This window comes from Pezoporus occidentalis, unplaced genomic scaffold (genome assembly GCF_034315485.1).
Source record: "Pezoporus occidentalis ecotype Australia unplaced genomic scaffold, CSIRO_AGI_Poc_V1 ctg1, whole genome shotgun sequence".
Classification (NCBI taxonomy): Eukaryota; Metazoa; Chordata; class Aves; order Psittaciformes; family Psittacidae; genus Pezoporus; species Pezoporus occidentalis.
Window position 1 is genome coordinate 667,815 of NW_026912778.1, and position 22,551 is coordinate 690,365.

The 22,551-nt window shown below is 36.1% G+C and overlaps 1 protein-coding gene across 1 annotated transcript in view; it reads right to left on the reverse strand.

Annotated features, from left to right (window-relative positions):
• The window catches only part of PDGFC (platelet derived growth factor C), a 129,257-nt gene that overhangs the window by 15,903 nt on the left and 90,803 nt on the right, over window positions 1-22,551 (reverse strand). Inside the window, exon 3 of the mRNA XM_062607472.1 lies at window positions 20,531-20,711. Coding sequence (XP_062463456.1) covers window positions 20,531-20,711 — 181 coding nt within the window. The remainder of the gene's footprint in view (window positions 1-20,530; window positions 20,712-22,551) is intronic.

Genomic DNA, 22,551 nt, shown 5'->3' on the forward strand with positions numbered 1-22,551 from the left:
TTAGTCTTAAATGAATCAGGTCTAATAGTACATAATCCCTGAGTTTTAGTTCCTATGAAGTACCTGCAACTGAGTAGTATCTTACCCGTAACTACTTGGAAAACCTTAATTTTTAGTGAGCACTGTCTTGTTTATGCATCGCTCTCTTCTAAATGAGACTTTAAAGACAATTTGCAGTGAGCTCTCCCTACTCCATGCAAGTGTATATATATGCCATAAGAAAAAGTCTACCTTTTGCATCCTAGTAACTACGGCAAAATATTTAGATTTCTGAACTCCAGAGAAACTTGACTTACAATATTCTCAAAACAAACATATGAAATACATTCAAAATTAATTAGACGTTTATGTACCTCATGCATGTGCACCTAGAAGGAATATAAGTACAATTTAATAAAATACAGTAGATAATTTTTTTTTCCTGTATTATATAAATGTTTAATAAAAATATTTAGTCTAATTCAGACCACAGGCAATAGTAATGTCTATCTACACATTTTAAAGAATACAAAGTGTGTGTGTTTATACAGACAAAGTACCTGCTGAAAACCCCTAGAACTAGACTGTGTATAGGCAAAATGAAGTCCCAAAATAATTTACTGAAGTACAGTTTCTTTCACCACGAAATCATCAAATCTTCGGAGAAAGTCCTGTGATGTTTCTTGTGCTTGCATTATGGCGCTAAAAGAAGCAAAAAACCCCTGATGTCTAAGAAATCATCATCTCCAAGTCTGACAGAAGCTTTTTATATGCACAGAACTGTCCTAAACAAATTAACAGCGGCAATGAACCATTTGAATGTGTGGAACATGGGAGGGAATGCACATCTTTTACAAGCACTTGCTATAAGTTTGGTTAAATCGCTTGCAGCAGATGTTGGCAGCAGTCTTCCACCTTGGGAAACCTCAGTTCAGGACAGCTGCTTAACTATTCACACCACCTGGGACTGTGACTGATTCCTCAACATTAAGGTTTGAAAACACAAGGTATTTTCCTAAATAGTAACTCTGTCCTCCCTATCTGAGCACCTTTCTATCAACTCTTTCTTACTATACAATAAACTACTCATCATAAGAACATTTAAAGTTTATCCTCTGCTTTTCTATCTTCTCTCATTGTTAAAGAGCCACCTGAAGTCTTTACACTCATTTCCAGGGAAGAACTCTGTATTAATCACTGGCTGTATTTTCCAGTGAACGAGACATTTTCCCCTCACACTGCTCTCACTGAGGAGCTAAAGTAAAACTCTACAAAGACCCTTCTAAAACTACTTCTTCATTATTCCACTACTTCATGGATTTCTGAATATACCCACTACCACCTTTTCATATTTCAACTACAAGCTTGAGGTGAACTGGTTTTTGTTTTGTACTTGAATTGTGCGGTAGGGTACCTCATGACTTTTTTTAACAGTAGTAACAACACTTTGCACTAAAATACTCTTTCATGGATGTCCAAGATACTTGAATGCATGTATGAGTAGACAGCTGAGTAGGAACTGTTTTTAAAATGCTGGTATAAATAAAACCTTTGCCTTTATTTTTGTGAACATAAAATTAAATGCAAAAATGCAAAGGATCAATAACAAGCATATATAAACATTATATACCCTATCAAGCAATTCTATTGGATGAACCTGATTATTGTTTCCTTATATATATATACAGTACAGTTGCATTACATTTGATATATTTTTGTCCATTAAATGATATTTTCTAGAATGTCCTATTTTGACTAATGTTGTGTTACACCCTGCAATTCCTTTGTAGGACAGGAACTTTATAAAGAATTATATTTCAAATACCAAAAGAAAGAAAGATAATCTATTTTATCAGTATTTGCAAGATCCTACTATATTTTTTTCCAGTTCAGATCACAAGTGATATTTAGTGTACGGAGACCCCAGGCTCCAAGAGTTAGCTGAACTTTAGCAGAAAGGAAGAAAACAATTCCACCACAGATTCATTTTTCCCTGAAACTTGATACTATGAAAGTCCTGTATACACACCTTTTGTAGGCTCCCATGTAGAATAGGTTATACTTCAGTTAGGAGAGGGATTTGCAACAGAATAATCTGAATTATGTTTAAAATGCAAAATTATTATCTAAAAGGACTAATATCATCGTAACTGAACAAGCAGTAATGCAAAAGCCTCAGTACACAAACAAGTCAATGCAAAAGGAGATTCCCACAATCAGACTGCAGTGGGCATGTAGATACAGTCCAACAAACCTTTTCTCAGATCTTGTTGCAAATGGGGTTACAGGGATTATTAACCACTGAGTTTACAAAGACCCCCAAAATTGATACAGGAAACACACTTGGATCTCTTACATTTATGATTTACAGACGGATTTTTTTGTTGTTGTTCTGCACACAAAGCTCCAGTTCTTACTCAACAGACTAGTTTATGAGGAATAAACAGTCAACGTAAGTGCAGCTGTTCTGAACAGAAGAAAGTTTTTGTATGCTCTTCTGTGACAGGGGATGTGGTCAGCCATAATTAAAGGACATCATGCTTGCAGCCCTTTTTTTAAATTACTCATTTTACTCAAAATATATGAATACTTACAGAAAGCTTAACTAAAGGGAACAACAGCAAGTTCTTGGAGTCAGGGAATGAACTGTTCTTTAAGTTCCATTTAGGTATTAAAAATGGGTAGCTGTTGTTAAGAAAATGTTTACTTATCCCAGTAGGTTCACAGGAGGTTCATCAACATTAAACACTAAGAATAAGTGTTTATTACCATTGGAAAGTGTATTTGGCAAGGCCAATGAAAATTACTTCTACAGTGCATGCAATTTTAGTTTGATCCTTCAGTATACATGTTAAATTGCATTCCACAACAGGTTTCTGTACATTTCATATCACAATAAAAGGAACACACCCAACATTCCTGAACAGCAAACACTGCAAATCAGAGCTTGTCCTGCTTTGAAGGTAGAAAGTCCTTGAAGAAAACATTACTTTATAGGAAAGAACTTCATTGCTGTCCTCATGTATCCATTCTTAGTGCCATCAAACATGTGAGAAATTACCGTATTTTAAGATTTGTGAAGACAAATACTTTACATTGTTTACTTTAAATTTGCTTTATATGTACCATACATGTCAAAACTCAGAGTGGTAGAGACTATGGCTACATTGCCCACCAAGATTCTACACTGTCTGAACAAGCCAGATTTATAATTTGTAAGCGAGATTTTACAACCCTATACTGCTAACCGTAATGTTGTCCTGACATACTCTCTACATTCAACTGTATCACTTCTACCTACATATTTTCCACTATCTGTATCTCTTTAATTCCCATCTCATTATACTTTCATATATAACACAAGTATAGCATATATGATTATACAACAACTAAAAGGCAAAATTAATTAGGAAAGTATGTTTAATAAGAGAAAGTAATGAAAAACATTTAAAAAATTCTTTCATTTAGGAGTAAAACATTAAAAGCATAAATGCAAAATCATAAGTACAGAAAGTCCTGAAATAGAATAAATGGTGTTACAGGGGACCAAAACCTGAATAGGAGGTAACGTGATCCTTTCACAAAAAAGGCAAATCTTATTCATATATATTCAGAACAGCACCATAAAGCCAGGTTACTGAGCTCCCAGCTAAGTCTCGGCTGGAATAATGCTGAGATCTATCTCCAGCACTTGTAAGATATATGCAGAGAGAAAGAGAATATTTAATATTTAATATTTAATATTTAGAGGAAAGAGCAAGAAGAAAAAGAAAACATAAACTATGATAAAATATTTAGTGACACAAGTTTCTTTAATCTCGACAAGATGAGGCTGACAGGAGATGCGATAACAAACATGTAAGAGAGCAGCAGATGATCAGCTGTTCCCTAGTCCATCGATGACAGGAAAGATTTATGTTACGTATTAGAAAAGAATTTCATACTATGTAAAGCAGCACAACAGATGATTGAGGAAATCTCTGAAATCTTTGTCCCTGAACTTCAGGAGCAGTACAACCACCCAGCAAGAATGCTCAGAGCAGGACAATGGCTCAGAATAGATCCCAGTGAGTTCCCCTGCAGCCTTGCATTTCTGTGATTGCACTGCATAGCATCCCTCTGGTAACCTTGCTGTCTCTAGAAAACATGCAAAATGCTGAGGGAAATGCTGAATTCTAGAGACAAATTAATGCTAAATCATTTTAAAATCTGTGCTATTGACTAGCTATGCCCCCAAAACTGCTCTGCGTACATAACCAAACTCTAACACGCCTTTTTTCCTCAGTGATCATTTCTCCATTTCTACATTTTCATCCTTTAGATTTACCCTATCAAGGCTGTATTAAAAGTCAAGAACTGTATGCCTGTGTACCTAAATACAGAATATTTGATAGAAATATATGCTTTGGGGGTTTTGTTGCATGTCACCCACAAGCCCTTAACTCATATGAGAATATGAAAATTAATGGAACTGCTCCAATTTTGGACAATTTAGCTTCTTTCTCTCAAAGAAAAGTAAGGAGTCACGGGCTTTTAATGAAAGTTGGCTCCATGGGAGCAGAAGTTCCTTTGGCGGTATCATTTATGATTTCTTACAAGCCTCAAAACAGTATGTAATATAATCCATTTAAGATGATAGTTTTACCATCAGCTACAAAATAAAAGTAGACACATTTCTGCCATGCTTTGCTTTTTCAGTCTCTACGGCTGCTATCTAAAATGGATCCTTCAAAGATGGTTTGAAGGCAGACTACTTCATTCTATTTACAGTAGACTCACATGAAATTTTATGCTGCTTACAGCATGAACAAATGTATTAAAATAGAACAGGTTGAATTTTAAAGCACCATTACAAGTAACTGCCTTTTTATTAAAAAATAAATATTTGAATCAGTCTAATTACTTTTATTAGAATTAATAAATATGTTTTGCTTTGTGCATGCAATTTCTTCTCAGCCCCTTCCTTGACACATGTAAAAAGAAAAAGAAGAAGGAAAGATGAACTCTGCCAAGTAATAAACCCATACTATTAACAAATCCAGTGTGCTGTGGAGCAAATCTCTTTTTTCTGAAGACTGCTGGTAGAGCAGTTGACTTCCATTAAGCCTGAAAGAACTTCAGTTATAACACTGTCACTGTCCACAGTTGTGGCCAACTTATCTCTGACTTATCTGGTCAACTAGATCAAGCCTTTTGATACATATATATATATTTTATTACATAAAATGCAGCTTGTTACCATAGTATGAGTAAGGGTGGCACTCTTTGTAGCAGAAATAATTTAAAAAATCATGCTGACTTATGTTCTCAACTAGGCCATTAATATTCCTTGTAAGGTGCTAAACAAGTCTATTCAGGCATTGATTATGGCCCCACTTCTGCAACCAGGACTAACACTACCACGCCGACTTAGAGGGATCTCCCTGTGCATGCATACAGCTGCATCTCCTTTCACATTACTTCTCTGTTTTTAAATATTCACTGTGCTGTAAGGGTACAAAGTCAAAACATTTACCTGCGCAGGAAAGGAAATGCCATACACTAACACTGCGCTAACCTTAACCCATTTATACGAACTACTCGCTTACCTTACTTCTACCTTTAAAGAATGTGATTTTTATTTCAAAGCATAATTTTAAGACATTTGTAAAGCCTACTTATTCTATTTCTCACATGTACTCTTTTTTTATCAGAAAAAAAGGGCTTTTTAATACCTGTTTGAAAATGAATAATTACACAGTGAAACATACTTTTCTGGTTGTATTTATACTTGAAATATTTTCTCCCTCATTCTCCAATTTCTCCATTCACTGATTCAGGAATACTGGGTGTTTCTGATGATTTCATGTAGAATATATGGAACTAATTACAGAACACAGACATCAAAAACTGTGGTTTTCCATGCTTTAATTGTGGTTTCACAGGCTGCTATTCATTGCAGTCTAGGAAGTGGTTAGATGTGGGGTTTATTATCAGTAAAGACCCAGAGTGTGAGGCACTGGTTCCACCTGAATTTTCCAGCCAATACAAAAATATGATTTTCTGTGAACTGCAGAAATGATTTCCCTTCAGTTAAACCCAACATTACACAAAGGTTGTTTTTTTTTTTGCATTAGCCTACTAAACCAAAAGATACTGGCTAACCACAAGCTTATCCTTTGATCCGAAGAAAGCATGCTTCAAAACCTTATGATGGATGATGCCTATCTGAATGCTTGACAAAACACTGTTTCGCAAATAAGTCAAATAAGAAGATAAATTAATATGATATTAAAAAGGCATTATTTACAAGCATCAATCCCTTGAGTATGTTTTTTCCTGGGCATAAGGGACAGTTACTACAATCTGCTGCAGAAGACGGAACAAAAGAAGGGGAAAAGTAAAAGAAAAAGGCAAATTTGCAAGGAAATACTGGTTATGAATACTCACTGATCATAACAAACATGTTAAGAGATCTGTGTGGCTGTTTCTGGTGGAATTTCTTACACCTGCCCTGCACAGTGAAGCCCCATGCTATTATCTTTTTGTTTAAAGGAAAGCTACTTGTTCTGAAGGTTCTCAGTTAGAAAAATGAAACATAATTAACACATATTGCATAAATCACACTTACAAAGCAATGACAAAAAAGTCAAGTAAATGGACTGCGATGACTGCCATGCTTTGCAGAAGAGAGTCAACATAGTATTTGGAGAAAATCTTTTCTGGTTTTGTAAATGAGTATACATTTAAGATACCTAATTGCCAAGAATATAGTATTATTGTATTCTTAGCCATCTTCCACTATTTCCTATTTAATTTGAAGCTGTTTTGCATCATTTGGACTATCTGTGCAGTCTCACTTGCAAACATGAGGAACTGAATGAACAAATCATGATGTGTTAGCATGTCCTGGTTTCACAAACCACTTGTGGAATGAGAGGGCAGACAAATTGTCATTTCAAGTATATCACCATAAGCTTAATGTAATTTGACTGAATTTAGAGGAGTAAAAATTCCCCTTGCAAGTTTATATTCCAGTTAAAAAGTCAAAGGAGGGCATTTTGCTATTTAACAATTAAGGTTATATTCACTATGAGGGTGGTGAGGCACTGGCACAGGGTGCCCAGAGAAGCTGTGGCTGCCCCATCCCTGCCAGTATTTAAGGCCTGGCTGGATGTGGCTTTGAGCAACCTGGTCTAGTGGAAGGTGTCCCACTGCAGGGGGTTGGAACTGGATGAGCTTTAAGACCCCTTCCAACCCAAACCATTCTGTGATTCTCCTCAAACAATAGATTAGTATTAGGTAAAGGTTTCCTTAGCAACTATTACGTCTTGTAAAAGAGAATTCTTAGAAGCAAGGATGTTTTACTAAGAGACTACAATACAGACAACTCTTTTTTTCTCCGACTGTTCCACTTCTCCCACAGAAAATTAAACCTTTTTCTTCTTTCTCTGAGATGAACACTGATTATGATCTCAGATTGGTAAGATCAGTACTGTTTTTAACCCAATTACCATCAGAATTAAATTCTTCCAGGAAATCTTTAGTTCATTGCTGAAATTGGTCCATGGTGTACAATTCAGTCAATTAGGAAATTACAGGAATAGATAGCAGCTGTGAAATAAGGTCTCACTCAGCAGAACATTATTCTCAGTGTAATAAATGCATACAGCGAAACAATTATTTGCCAATTAATCAATATATTAAAAAAAAATAATCTATTTAAATTTGGATAATGTGGCCCTTATCTTGTGATGCACTGGTACAGGTTGCCCAAAGAAGACTTAAATGCTACATCCTTGGCAGTGTTCAAGGTCAGGTTGGGCAGAGCCTTGGATGACGTGTTCTAGTGTGAGGCATCCCTGCCCATAGCAGGGGGTTGGAACTAGATGATCTTAAGGTCCTTTCCAACCCTAACTATTCTACAATTCTATGTGGACATTGCTTTTCAGACTTCAATACTAAGTATTTACTATTGAAGGCAATGGGAACCGCTTGTTTAAAAAAACAAATCTGTCACCAGCCATACTGTTTGACCAATAACAACTAGATTAAAAACATCCAAAGATCTCAAAAGCCTACAAATTGGAAAGTATAACATTATTTATTACTGCAGTTTCAATAGTGCTTATCACTGTTTGAATAGAAACAATGAACATTAAAATTGCATGCATTAATAAATCCAAGCTGATGTATTGTTAGAATGACTTTAAAATACAATTGCTCTCCTGACAAAAAACACAGGAATCCCATTTGTAAACAGGATGATCGAACCATGACAATTTGCCACTATAACCATTGTCACGTTCCCTCAGGTAACCTATTATTTTCTTTTTCTCCTCTAAATCTCAATATATGTCAGAAAACAGAAAAGAGCTGTCATTTTTTTACTTCACCAGAAAATATCAGTGGAAGGTACCAGCGACTTAGTGCAGGGAAGCCATGGCCCAGGACAGACTGTTCGTTATTGCATAGAGCACTGTACACGACCGAGTCAGAGCAGGGTATGAAATAGCCATACTGAAAAGCTCCCATGCTGTGCTGTGTGCCAGTTGTGTGTCTTCCTGGCTCTCTCTGGGGATTCTCATTGCTTGATTAGGAGATTACTTTTTCTAAGTATGTAAAGACAGGACAGTGCAGAGCCTTAATAAGTGAGTATACTCTTATACTTTATTAGGGAGTTAGATTTACGGAAAAATTAAGATGGAAGTAATGGCTTTTGCTTAAAACTGTGGTGTTAAAATGATTCCCCTCTGGTTTCAGATTTTTATGATGACATCAACTTAGTATTTTGCCACTCTTCCAAGTATTAACCACAAAATTTAGTCCATTCCCTATCTATAAATTATCCACTGTCATTTTTGTATGGCAGTAGCTTTATAAATTACAGCTTTGTATGGCTTGCTTAATGATGCTCCTTAGGCTCATATTAAGTTTGCAAAATTATCATTAACTTTTCTAAAACAGCCTGCAGAGAAGAGGTGATTCTGTTCACACTTGGGAAGCTTTCAAAATTATTGATTTTCCAAAGTCCCCTATAAGCCATTCCAGGTAATGAAATATCAAACATTATCATGGAAATTTTTTCCTCTTCTTTAACAGCATGACAAGTCTCTTTGCCAATTTAAAGCAGCAACTTCATAATGTAGTTTTAAATATATTAGATGCACTAGTAATAGAGACATAGTTCATTGAAAAGGAGGCAATAAATGACAAAATATAAAGGCTGCCTACTTAAAACAATGGACAGCAACCACAGTCTCAGAAAATAATCATAAAAGTCCCTGTATGTGTGCCTGTTATCTAAATGAAAATCTGCAAAACCCTCTCTCTATTTACTAGCACTGTTACCTACAAATATTGGGTGTTAATTTATCTTTTTCTGTTTAGTTTTAATTCTAAGAAAATGTATAAATAAATCCTTAACTACACAGAGATACATGCTAATGACTTGCAAAAATAACAGCTGACTTTACTTTGCTCTTCTTCAGCCATGACATCACCTCAAAGGTGTTCTCAGGCTGTAAATTAAGCAGGAATACAGCGCTGCTCTGCAGCAGATCAGTGTGGTTTACTACAGCAGAGCAGAAGGCTGCTGTGGGGTTGACAGTTGCCCAGACCTGCACTTGTGCTTCACCTCCATACAGCAGGCTTTGCATAAGGTTGAGGGTCACCTCTGTCTCACGTTTGCGAAGTGTTGGGCATTCAATTCGATCACTTCTACCACATTAGTGGTGTGCCAGTTTGTTCCTTAAGTTCTAATATTTTTAGATATGTTTTGTTATCAAAGTAGCAAACGATTTCCAAATTTCACATTGTCTTTCATCCATGGAAATACCTAGCTGAAAATGTAACTTGTTTTTTTATTCTTCATGACAATTAGAAACATAATTGAAAAACCCTTTGACAATTTCTCATTTGTCTCTGCACTGTGGACTTGACCACCTATCTTTGATTTTTGGTGAAAAGGTAGGCTGTACTCTGAAGTGTCTCATACTAGCAGTTTCAAAACACTTCAATGAGCCTTAATTCTACAATTATATTGCATCAAAAGATGTACTGCCATTTTAGATACATCTAAATTGCACAGGTTTTTTCCACATGAAAGGTACCTATGACTTACTTAAGCAGAGAGGCAATTAAAAAAAGTAAATACCATATTTAAAGTTATATATATAGACAGAGGGCAAACAAGAAGAGATCAATGACAGAATTTACCTTGACTAAAAGACAAGAATTCCAAGGCAAAAAGGCATTACACAGATGACTCGCACGGGAAGTATTTTATTATTAACTTTTGATTACCCAGAACACCTCACATTGAAAAGCCTGAAGACAAATATGCACACACAAGCCAGAATTGTTCAGAAGATCAGAGTGATTTTCAGAAGATAAGCAAGGGCAACCCTATTAACAGCTTACATATTAAAAGCCTACATAATATGTGGCTAGCTGTCCTACCATTTAGCAAGTTAAAAATGATTCGTCATTGCAAGAAATGCAGATAGTGACCAAGTGACTTTGACTAATTTGGCTCAACTCAGCCATCTTACCCTCCTTGGCTACCTAGTCATTTTGGTCATATCAGCCAGCAGGGAAGTTCAAAGTCAGAGTTAGCAGGATTTTTCTTCAGAGCGATTTTAGGTGTTTTGAAGTCTCAAAAAAGGTCTTTTTTACATTCTCAGGCAAGCACAACAGGCAAAAAAAAAAAAAATACTGAAAATAAAATGAGTGAAAATTCAGATTTAAAATATTTTATTTACAATGCCAACTATTCACAAAGCCACTGGGATACTGATATCTAACAAAATCACCTTAGCACAGCATCTGTCTTCTTAAAGACAGTTATGATGTTTAAAGGGTGTCACACTGTTAGAAAAACATTCAGAACAAGGGATGTCTACCAAGAAACTATTAGCTTAACTAAGTGCTACGAAAAGGCTACATACTGGAAAATAAAGTGTCAGATTGATTTAATTATCTACACCACTACATTGAAATTCCCCTCATCACCTGAACAGACTCACACTTATCTGAGATCCAAGAACTTGCACATGGTGTCAGGGTAGAGTTATTATGGAGTTCCCTCAAGGAATTCTTTTGCAGCTGCAAGGGAAGGACTTTTAGGAACCACCAAGTTCACAATGTCTGTGGGACTGCATGCAAAATTTCCTGCAAAGGCTGTGCCATCTGCTTTCGTACCTCCACTTTTCAAGTGCCTTTGAACCTGGTCTTCCATGCACTAAATCACTCCCTTCAACTTAAAGACTGGCATTTTATTTCTCATCATCTATAATTCTCATTTCTCTTGCTACGGTTTATTGCCTAACTCAGAACCAGAGTGAAATGAATACTCAAGCAGCCTGAGCATTCTGCCTCTGGAAATGTCTTTTGTCCTTTTCCACGAGCAAGGTTTTATTTATCTCCTTTGTTTTTTAAACAATACTTTAATAACATACACTAGCTACTAGGCGCAAACACAAATTCAAAACGCTACTGAATTCCTTCTCCACCAGCCTAGCCAGAGATAATGGAAAGAACAGACACACCAGCTTTGTGATTATCTAGACTTTCCCATGAAAACAAAACTAAAACCTTTTTAACAAAAATCCTGGCTTCTTCAGCCAAACCTTTCATCATCATCATTAAAAAAGGTTTTGAGTACTGATGAGAATCTAACAAATGACAGCTCATAATCCCCATCTGTAACACCAGAGGCCAGGTACTGCAAAGACAAGACAGGTGAAAATTTTGGTATTCCCACAGTGCTTATTACCTATTCCTTTTTAGAACTAAAAGGATTTCTCTTAACACCACTACCAATACCCCACATTAATCTTTGCATAAGCAAACTTTTACCCTGAAGCTACTATACAGTATCATTACTCCGTCAAGAATTCTTCCTCCTGATTTTAAAGCGGTGCTTCCAGCAGTCTGTGGAGTTGAAATGTGTAGTCAGTCACCTACAGAAGTTGCTCCACAGATGATTTGATCTCAACTGTATAGAGCTGCACCCATCTTTTTTTTTTTTTTTCCCTGCACAATTCTGCTGTTCCTAGGAGCCTTTCAGATCTGGACCATATATAAAAATAAAGTAGTTGCACTAACTCCATTCTGTCCTGAATTCTTTCCTTTTGTTCCTGTTCTCATCGTTTCCAACCAGAAGTAAGAAAAATCAGCACAATGCACTCCACTAACTAGTTACTGACTGCTTTGTTGGAGTGTGGGAATGGATAGGACTGTGGCATGACTAAGATATTAATAATGGATAGGGACACAACATGAATCCATCTAAAATAGCATAACTAAAAATTATGGTGCTGCCTGAAACCTAGTATCAAATGTACATTTGCTTACCTTTTTTTCCACTAGCAAGCATGTCAGACACAACGTCTCAGTATTTGAAAGCACAAAAAATCTAGGACTGTGCCAGTTACACAGGGGATTAACTTTGAGAATGGGATAGAGTCACTTTGCTTTGGAATTTGTAGAGAAGCCATCAGCGTGCTTTCTCAAAAAGCTGTGAATAACATGTTGATCCTGGAAATTGGAAAAGGGATAGTCAACTAGACAATTAGGTAATATTTAAACCATAAAAAATAAAGGAAGAAAAAAAATAAAACCGACCCACTAAACAAAACCAAACCCAGTGGAGCTAAAGGGACCTGGGAGAACAGGAAGGTGGTGGTGGTGGTTTTTTTGGGGGGATTTGTGGGGATGGTTTGGGATTTTTTTAACCAAACATGTTAAGTGAAAAGTAGCTTATATAACATTTAGTAAAGGATTAAATTAAAAAGAAATCATACACACTGAGACACTACAATTTTTTAAATAGATATGATCAATAAGATTGAACAAATAAATTTGAACCATGACTACAGAATAATTTTGAAAGACTAAAGGAACATTTGGATATCTCTGTGAAACACCTGCTGAGGTAGCATACAACAGCTCCAATTACTTGGGATCAATGAGTTCCCAGTTTAAGAGTGACACGTCGTTATACACATACATACCCTTCTCAAGTAAAGGAGTTTTTTGAAGCTTCTTTTCTGTGCAGTACTTATACAATCTGGTTTTAGCAAAGGATGCTGTGAAGGCATAAAGTTAACCTGAGTTCAAGGGGTACATGGATAATTATTTGCAAGGAACTTCTGTTAACAGATTACTAAACAGACAAAGAACGTAGGCTCAGGGAATCCCCCTCTTCTTCAGAATATAGCTAGTAAGTAGGGTAAAGGGGTGGCGAAGCATCCCATCTGCTTGACCTCCTCCTAGTGCTCCCTACCACCCATTTATGACCAGCACTGGCTGCAGGCTACAGGGCTAGACACCCTTTGGACAGCTTGACATCTGGAAAACCGGGAAGGCAATGGAAAGGCTTAGAAACTTGACATTACTGCTAATTATGCTGAATAATAAATTTTCAAATTCACATGCCAGTATACAGAACACGGACTAAAAACTTTAATGTATTACTACCGACTGATAAAGACAGATCAGCTTGATCTGATCCTCATTCATTTGTAAAGAACCATTTTAGAAGTGTCATTTTTGTGAAAGAGAGAATATCTCTTTGAAGATCAGTTAAAGAAAAGTTGGTACAAGTAGAGAATAGATTTTAGGCTAATATTCATAGTTGCTACGGAGTTGCAATATTATTCTTCCATTAGTTTCTTACGTGTAATCTCTCTGATTAGACCTAATTCAGTCCTTTTTGAGTGAACTTGATGAAAAATAAAAAACAACAAAATATTCCCCCCCTCCCCCCCAAAACCCATGACAAAACCAATCAAAAGACTCAAATATTACTTGAAAAAAGTTTATCAGATAGTATAATGGTAGCGGTTTCATTAAGTAAAACCTCACAATCTGAAATGTCCTTCAAATTCTGACGTGAAAATGCAGTAAAAGACAAATACTTATTTTTAATACACTTCCATAAGGAGGATTTCAGAATATACTCAGGACTCTTAATATACTCCAGAATATACTCAGGACTACAGTATTAAAATGGTTGAAAGTAACCTGTTAATTAGTGATGTGTTCCCTGCTTATTAGCACATGTAAGCTTCACTGTCTATTAAGCTGAATGACAAAAGAAACACCAAAAGGCTGGAAATTCACCACCGTTCACCTTCCCCATGCACCGTGTATTCTCTTCCTTGAATCATTAATGCAGACTGGATTTTCCACATTACTCCTTTTCCTGGATTTGTACACTTTTTTTTTTTTTTAACTATTTTCTCATCAGTTGGCAAAATACAGCTCTTTCAGATTGTTCCCAAACAAAAATAATGTTACTTAGGATCCCACATACACCAGCCAGACCACTCCTGGAGTCATGACATTCCAGGAGACTTAAGATTGCTCAAGAGAAGACAAAAAACACTCTTTGTTCTATCTTTAACTTCTCCTGGAGAGCTTTTGAAAACAACAGAGCGCACAACATTAAATCTTACATACGTAAGATTTATTGCAGAACACTACAATAAAATAACTGATAGACCATGTAAAAGTAATACTCATTTTCAAATTAAATAAATACGCATACATAAACTTCTGATTAAAATACTACAAGACACGCTAATAAAGTTTCCAAACATTAGATCCCCTACAATATAAATATTTATTACTAAATGGAAACCTAAGAAAAGCTATTAGCAAGTTCCAGAGGTTGAAGAAAAGAGATCGTCTCATGTATTTGAACTAGTTCCCCACATATTTTCAGAACTTTTCCACTTTTTAGGGCATTTAAAAAGGTTAAACATTGTTTGCACTGAATCATCATACTATCTGCTTTCAAGTGGGAGGAGAAGGTTATTATGTGATCAAAGACATGATTTGGGCAAAGGAGCAAAAAGGGCTGCCTGCTCTGGCAACAATTTTTGCTTGAAACAGGTTGCCAGAGTGATCCAACTTGTACATAACGCTATTGATGACTAAAAGGAAAGCAGTTTTCACAAACTTTTCTCCACCTTACTTGTTCTAACTTCCCCTAAGTAAGGTCTTTCAACAAATACAATTTTAAGACCTACATGAATGCTCCATAACCCGAATCAGTTGTGTTACTTGTTCAACACTCCTGAAATTTTCAGGAAGAAGTTCTACTGAGGTTGTTAAATAGAATAAAACGGAAGTGTGACATTGGAGATATGGTAACATGAATGCATCTAATTTTGAAAGTATTGTTGGTTATTTATATCAGTTGATTTTATTATGTATTTTGCCGCAGTGAAACAGGGTGGGATACACAATAAACTTCCAAAATCAATGAATTTAACTCTTAGTCAAATATACAATGAAAATATCTGCCAAGAAAACAAAATTACTTCATCCTACAAATAGTCAATGAAGTGATTTCTGATTCTTTTCTGCCTGAGCCACCGTAATCTAACATCACAGAAAAAATACAACAGAAATGGCATATACTACATACACAACCACACTGCACAAGAAACTACATTCAAATTTTGGCCAGAGGGAAAGACCCAGTTCTTGAGAGTACAAAACTTGCTATCATACAAACATATTAATTCCTTTTGAGAATTAAATGACAGCCAATTTGGTTCAAAATGTCTCTCTTCCTTTTAGGGTCTCCATGATGACAACTCAAGTTGTGCAGGTCAAGGACATTCTTTGATGGACTTCTGTGCAGGCCCACAATGTTGCTGGATTAATTTCTAACCCTGCCTCTGCAAGTCTGCTTCACGTACACAGATTTTATTTTTTGCTGATGTTGAAGTGAGAGAATGAGATACAGTCAAAGGAAAACAAGATGTTATGTTTTGATTAGGAAACATAATTCAGAGGCTCTTTTGCTTCAAAGGGGTTGCTTCCCCTCTCATTTTAGTCCCATGGATAATAACTAGATAATAAAAACTTAGTTTTGTACTTCTTGTGGCTTTTTTACTAACCTCAAGTGTAACACTCCCGTGTAAGTATTTTGGAGTCATCCTTAATATCTCATTTAAGAAACTTAAAAGGAATTTCTCTCTAGATTTCAAACTCAAATTTAAAGCAAAATGAAATCTCCAAGAAAAGATTTCATCCCAAAACGATTTTTTTGCCACACACACACACAAAAAAAAAAAATGACTGAACTTGCATGCCTGACCACCTTTAGGAGTTTGGTGATTTATCCAGACTTAGGTTTCGCTATACCTAATTAGTGGAAGCTCTGAACACAAAGGTTTTGATGTAAGAGTCCTTCCAATCATATAAAGGATTTTCACAGTCCTTTATCACTTCATTTAGCATTGCAAAATGCTAAATAACACTCACACTGTCCTGCTGCTTCATACTACCTTGGCTTAAACACCCCTGAAATCCTGTTATTTCCAAAATCTTTTGATTGCTTCTTAAGGAAGTGTAGAAAAACCTTTGCTTAGGTGATCACTAAAGTCCTTTATGATGTTTCTGGATGGATTTGCAGTTATTGCAGCCACAGTTAAACCATCTTGAGCTTTGGAACAGACATGCAAGATACACACCCGATATCTGTGAAATCTGTGGACTTCTCAAAGGAAGGGAATGTAAGGGGAGGGCTTTCCTTCCTCTATTCTATTAATATGCACTTTTTCTATTAGTATTTAAATTTTATTAACCTTTTTTGTCAAACCAGCTCAATTGAAAAGGTTCCACAAATAAAACTAGCACTAAAATCAACCCTAAGAGCAAAACCTAGCCAATCTGAATGAAATAAAGGAACAATTATTAGATAGCCCTAAACAGATTACCTGCACAGTATTAAATTTAATCTTCATTACTGTTAACAGCAAGAGGATTCCTAACACCATCTCTGCATCTAAAGAAAAGAAAACCCAACCTCTCTCAGATTGTAATCCAGGTAGCCATGCAGGTACTGCACCAAAATCAGAAAACACCTGCCAAATCACTTTTAAACCTGGTCAGTCTTCAAGCAGCTTCTCGGATTTTCATCTTCACTTGCATAGAAGAGAGTTAAGTCTGTTTGCAAAGACCTTTGGCATGATCTTTGATGACAAATGACATGCTACCATATGCCAAAAAAGAAGGGGAATACAGTCACCACCAGCTTCAACTTTAACTGGAGCAGCTTTGTTCTGAGTGCCCTGAATAATTAATAACTACTTTGGCAATCAGTCATGCATTCCTTAATGGCACCTCAGGCATCAAGTATCCCATTCACCCACTCCCCAAGTAACAATGGACTTTATTACATCAAGTTTTCTCTGCCAAACTTATAACTGACATAGTTTAAACAAGTCACTAGAAGACTGAAGCCCAAACATGTATTATAAGAGCATATAAGATTTCCCTCAATTGCATGTGGCTACTATATGGATTAGAGCTCTAACTGGGAACAAGTGAGAAGAAGTGAAAAAGAAATGAAATATGGATTGTTTTTGCAATAAAGTTCTAGGAGGGTTTAGGTGGTATAGCACTGCCAAAAACATGACTTCTAATAAATGGATAGCTGAACAGTCAAAATGCAGAACAACTGCTAAGCAGCCCTTAGTGAATAAAGGAGCTCACCATTAAGGACAGACTAAGTGAAAGGGCAGAGCATGAAAAGAGTGACCAACAGCTGTGATGAAAGTAGCATAATCATTTTGAAATAACACACACACTATTTTTTCTTATAGTAAGTTTTTCCAACACTTCCTTCCACTTTACGATATTCCAGACAAAATTAACTTGCAAATATACAAACAGAGAAAAGTGGAATTAGACCAGAATTAAAGCTCTAGGGGTACCCAGGATACACAATTTAAAATGGAAGAAATTCAGAATATTGAACTGCAATTAGCTAAAATCTGAAGAAAGTCTTCATGGATTTTTTCAGGGAGCATTATGTTTGCACACAGTGTGTGCACCGTTTTTATGCAGTGCCTTACAATCCCATGGTAAACCTTCCTAGAAAATGTTGTTGCATCTATTGACTGGAATTGCTGCAAGTCCTTTTGAGTGACTAACTCGTAGAAGTAATCAGATCACCAGCCATTCTCCCCCGACTTATTCATCATGTGAAAAGTTGGTTTGAAATATAATATACAAAGGAAAAAAATATATATACGATAAATTACAGCAGATTTAAACAAAGCCATTTCTCTTGCTCTTTAAGAGACCTGAAAATGTGTCCACCGCTCCTCACTGTGTGTGGCCTCCAAATACAGACACAAGCTTGCACTGTTTTATTTCAGTTTTGCTTCATTTCTCCCCAAACAAACTCTCATTGCTAGTCTACCAGGCATCTCCTCCTTCCCCCTTTTCAAAAAATGAGGGGGAAAAAAACAAAATTTAACTGTTTAGGACCAGTTCATTGAAGTGAATCACTAAGTGAATCAGTTATGTTTTTGTAAGAATTATTTAGAATTTACACTCATTTCTATAGATGACTTTTTTTACAGGGAGGAGGGGGGGGGAGGGCTGTAAATTTTAGTTTCTCTTGACATGTTGGACAAGAGAGAATTATAGTTTTAAAGACAGACATTTTTGGCATTGATTTTCAGTTGCTTTAGGTAGAAGAAGCAGGTTTAATCCTGAAACTCAGCAATATAGATTTCACTTGCAATCTGCAGTCTGAAATGTAAAATTGTATTTTTCATGGCTTATTAAGACAAAATTTTTGACAAAAAAGATCCCAGCCCTTTTAAAGAGAGATTTGGAAATCAATCCTCACAAACCAATAACCAGTTGTTACACTGAGCATCCTGGGGCTAGATCTGAATTCTAATGATGGGAAGGATGCTGCTGTTGCCTGCTGCGTATTGTGAGAGACAACATGCTTGGTTTCTAAACCACTTTGTATGTATAGTTCTTATGCTAGATGAGCTTTGTTAAATGGAGAAAAAGAAGGAACTAAAAATGCATCCTATGATGTCAGCTCTGGTTTTGTCTACTGAACAAGAAATGCAAGTATTTTTAAGATTAAAGAACTGTTTTGCAAGTGTTGATGATTCAAAGATTATAACTAGTTTTCCCCAAATGTCAAGGAACAAACTCAGTCCTTTAGTACAGCACTGCATACAGACAATTTTACATATACTCTGGTATTTTTAGGTGCCTTTGTTTAATCCATTCCACACAAATCGGATCATACATAAGTCAGATAGATATGCAGCAAGTAGGACACAATACTAGAGCTGAAACAATGAAATCTGGCATCAGCCCACAACACATCTATTTAGGGATTTTCTTTTACCATTTTTCAAAAGTAAACATACTTATTACATTCTGCCCTCAGGTGTATGAAAGTTTAAACCTGGCCATATTTCAAGTTGGAGACTGACATTTGATTTCAAAATTCACCATTATCAGGTCTTACTATTCTACTAACAAAAGAGTCTAACTCACAGAAGAGTCAAATATGCAAATCAAACCTTTTATCACTTTAGGAATAGTCATTAGTTAGGCCTAAATAGTTACAAATATTCATAGGAAAACAACAGAAAACACACACACATATATATATGTACACATAACACAACACTGCATTCACTGACAGATATATTATGTAGAAGAGTACGTATTGTTGAAAAGACATGTGGGGACTGTTATTTGCTGCTTCTCAGTAACCAGTTTTGCAAATGGGGAGAAAAGGCAAAAATGGCAAAACCAAAAAGCATCCCAAATGCATTCTAAGTGTAGTGCATGTCAGTGGGGTTACAACATAGATTCTTTAGATCAATTTTTTTATTGAGCTTGCATATAGTTTCCACCAACCAAACACCACAGACCACAAAAGTACTCAGGAGATTCACAAACTGAGTTTAGAGGACTTTCACAAAAATACTCCTTACTGTCTTTAAATATGGAACACCTATTATAAAACAAGTAAACCCCTGTTCTGCTCCACTCTTAATGCTTCAGAACATTATCTCATCCTTAAAAATCTATAACATACTTTGTTACCATAGATCTTTCATTTGGTGAAAAAAAAGTAACAGAAATCTCTCGACAGTGAAAATAGTCACATTTTTTGACCATAAATTTTGTTTAATACCTGCAATTTACAAGTGTTAAGCAACATTCCTGAGAAGTCTAAAGTAGAGTTTCCAGGGAAAATGTAGTGGAAAATGAGTATTATGCATTGTCTGCTTTGCCACTGTAATGAAACAATTTAGAAGCCTAAGAACTTCTGTGTTCTTATGTTCTGAACCAGGTATACTCATGTGGCTCTGTTTGCCTAATGGCAGCTGACTAATAAAAACATTAATTTCTTCAATCTTTTTTGTAACTTCCCCAGTGTCACACAGCTGATTCTTATGATGATTCTTCTCATCAAAGCTACTACCTTTTTATTTCCTCCTGCAGTACTGCATTAGGAATGCAAACATTTTATTGACGTTTCCTCACAAACAACTGAGCCCACAACTTCCCAGTCCAAAACCATCCAGCAAGAACCACAAGAACACTCAGTTAAAAAAACAGAATCAAAATGTACTGTTCTGGAAGACAGACTGCTCATTATTATTATTATTAAGAAATAAACGGTAATTAATCCTAAGCTATTAAAAGATTCTTTTGAGCTACCACTTCAAAAGATTTTGTTTTCCTGAAATGTTCCAATCTGAAACATGTTACTTACAGGCATAAGAAGTGTATAATGGATGCAGAATCCAGGTTCAGAAGGAAAATATTCATCAGACACAAATCTTATTCTGATCTGGTTTCCTCTGGAGATTTGTCTGCTTGGCACACTACTGGAACCACACCAGCGCCCTAAAACAGTGCCATCGCTAGGCTCTTCAACTTCTACGAAGTCATACCTGAACAGAAAAGAAAATCAAATGTTTATTTTTCTATAAAATTCCTGCTTAAATCAACAAAGTTACTCTGCAATTTGCAAGTTTTTATTTTCATTTTTTTCGATGCTAAAAGCATGCTACGAAAGCCAGCTATTTTAAACTTTGCTTCCAAGTTGCTACTGGCATAATAAAATCATGCAGTGAGGTTAAAAAAATAAAAGCAAAGTTAGCATTTTGAAGAGACCCATGAGTATGGTTTTGTTTGCTCCATTTATGGAAAGCAATTACAACATGTGGGACAGGGCAGAACAAAGTCAGAGAAAGAAAGATTGAAGTTGCCTAAGTGTGGCACAGTAATTCGTACTGCAACATCACCAGCAATATTCTGCATGACACCAGTGAAAGTTTGGGGCTTTCTGGCACAGAAAACTTGCCCTCTTGTAACACCAGTAGCTAATAAGCTTTGGAAGGTTAAAGGTGGCTTAGGGAAACTTGGAAAGCACATTCTGCTATGCATATCCCAGTGAAAAATTTGTTGAGCAAAGACCTAGACATACTGTGTGTCAGCAAGCACCTGGTATTTTGGTAATACTGACAGGAAAGATATGGGTTGGGAGCTTTGAGAAAATGAAATGTATTAAGCTCGATTTAGGTTTGTTGGGTTTTAACGTCTGGGTATCCCTGGGGATCTGTGAGCGATTTCAAATGGATCCATAAAAGGTAACTAAGAAATGCCAGTCACTTGTCCTCAATAAGCTTCGATATGCCACACAAAGGTCCTTGATTCCACTGGAAATATTCAGGGGGTTCCCAAGTCATAAAGGCATTGAAAGCCACTGCTCTAGAAGGTACTTCTGGTTTCAGTGCTTCAACCTGTTTCATGTCAGTTCCCCAGCTGCCCTCTGACAGAATAAACACTCCACATTTTAGCTGGATTTCCCCTGCTGCAGTCTGAAACCCCCCGAGCCCCAGCAGCAGCCCAGCCTGATGCTTTCGGAAGGCACGAGTGCATCAGTTAAAGCACGGCAAGCATGTGGAAATTCACAGCGGCAGCTTTCACAGTCGTCATTTTAAACCATAACTTGTACTCTAAGCAGAACCATACACCTCTGAGGAAGTTTCAAGGTTTCTCATATTTTTGTGTTCTCTTACATGTATCTCTCTAAATACATCTCACAGAATCTAAATCGGTAAATAGCATTGAATCCTTTTCAAGGGTACAAACGCTCCTACCTCTGCTGACAGCAAATACTCCTATTTATAAAACACATACACAATATACCAAATGTGCCAAGCAATATTTAATGTGAAAATTATTACCTCATAAACGTTTTCTACTGAAGCTTTTTCTGGATTTTTTTTTCAGTAAAGCTAATCTTTATAATGATTCCCAGTTCCCCAGTTAGACAGCAGGCAATAAATTCTTGTGTTGCATGTTTGTGTAAGATTGACTTGCACATTTATTATCTCAATTTAAAGGACCAGTATTTTTTCCACTTAATTAAAAATGAATGCAATGAATATGCTCATTAACTGCGTTCAAAATCCATTACTGCCATGTACCACAGTTTTAAATCTTTGTTGAACCTATGATACTAATTACTTTATCACCATCTTTTTTCCTTTCAGACACTAATTCCTTTAACTGATCCACTAGCGGTTTTACTTTCTGATCAGGTATACAACTTATTACAAAGGCAATGTGTGCATTAATTGGACTAAGACTTCAGGGCTCACACATTTATCAAACTGATTTTGAGCACTGACTTTTGTTTTTATTTTTTTTTTTAAGGTCAGCCTATTAAGTTTCAAAAGACAACCTTTATTTTCCTTTTTTAGTCAAGAATATGAAATTATCTTC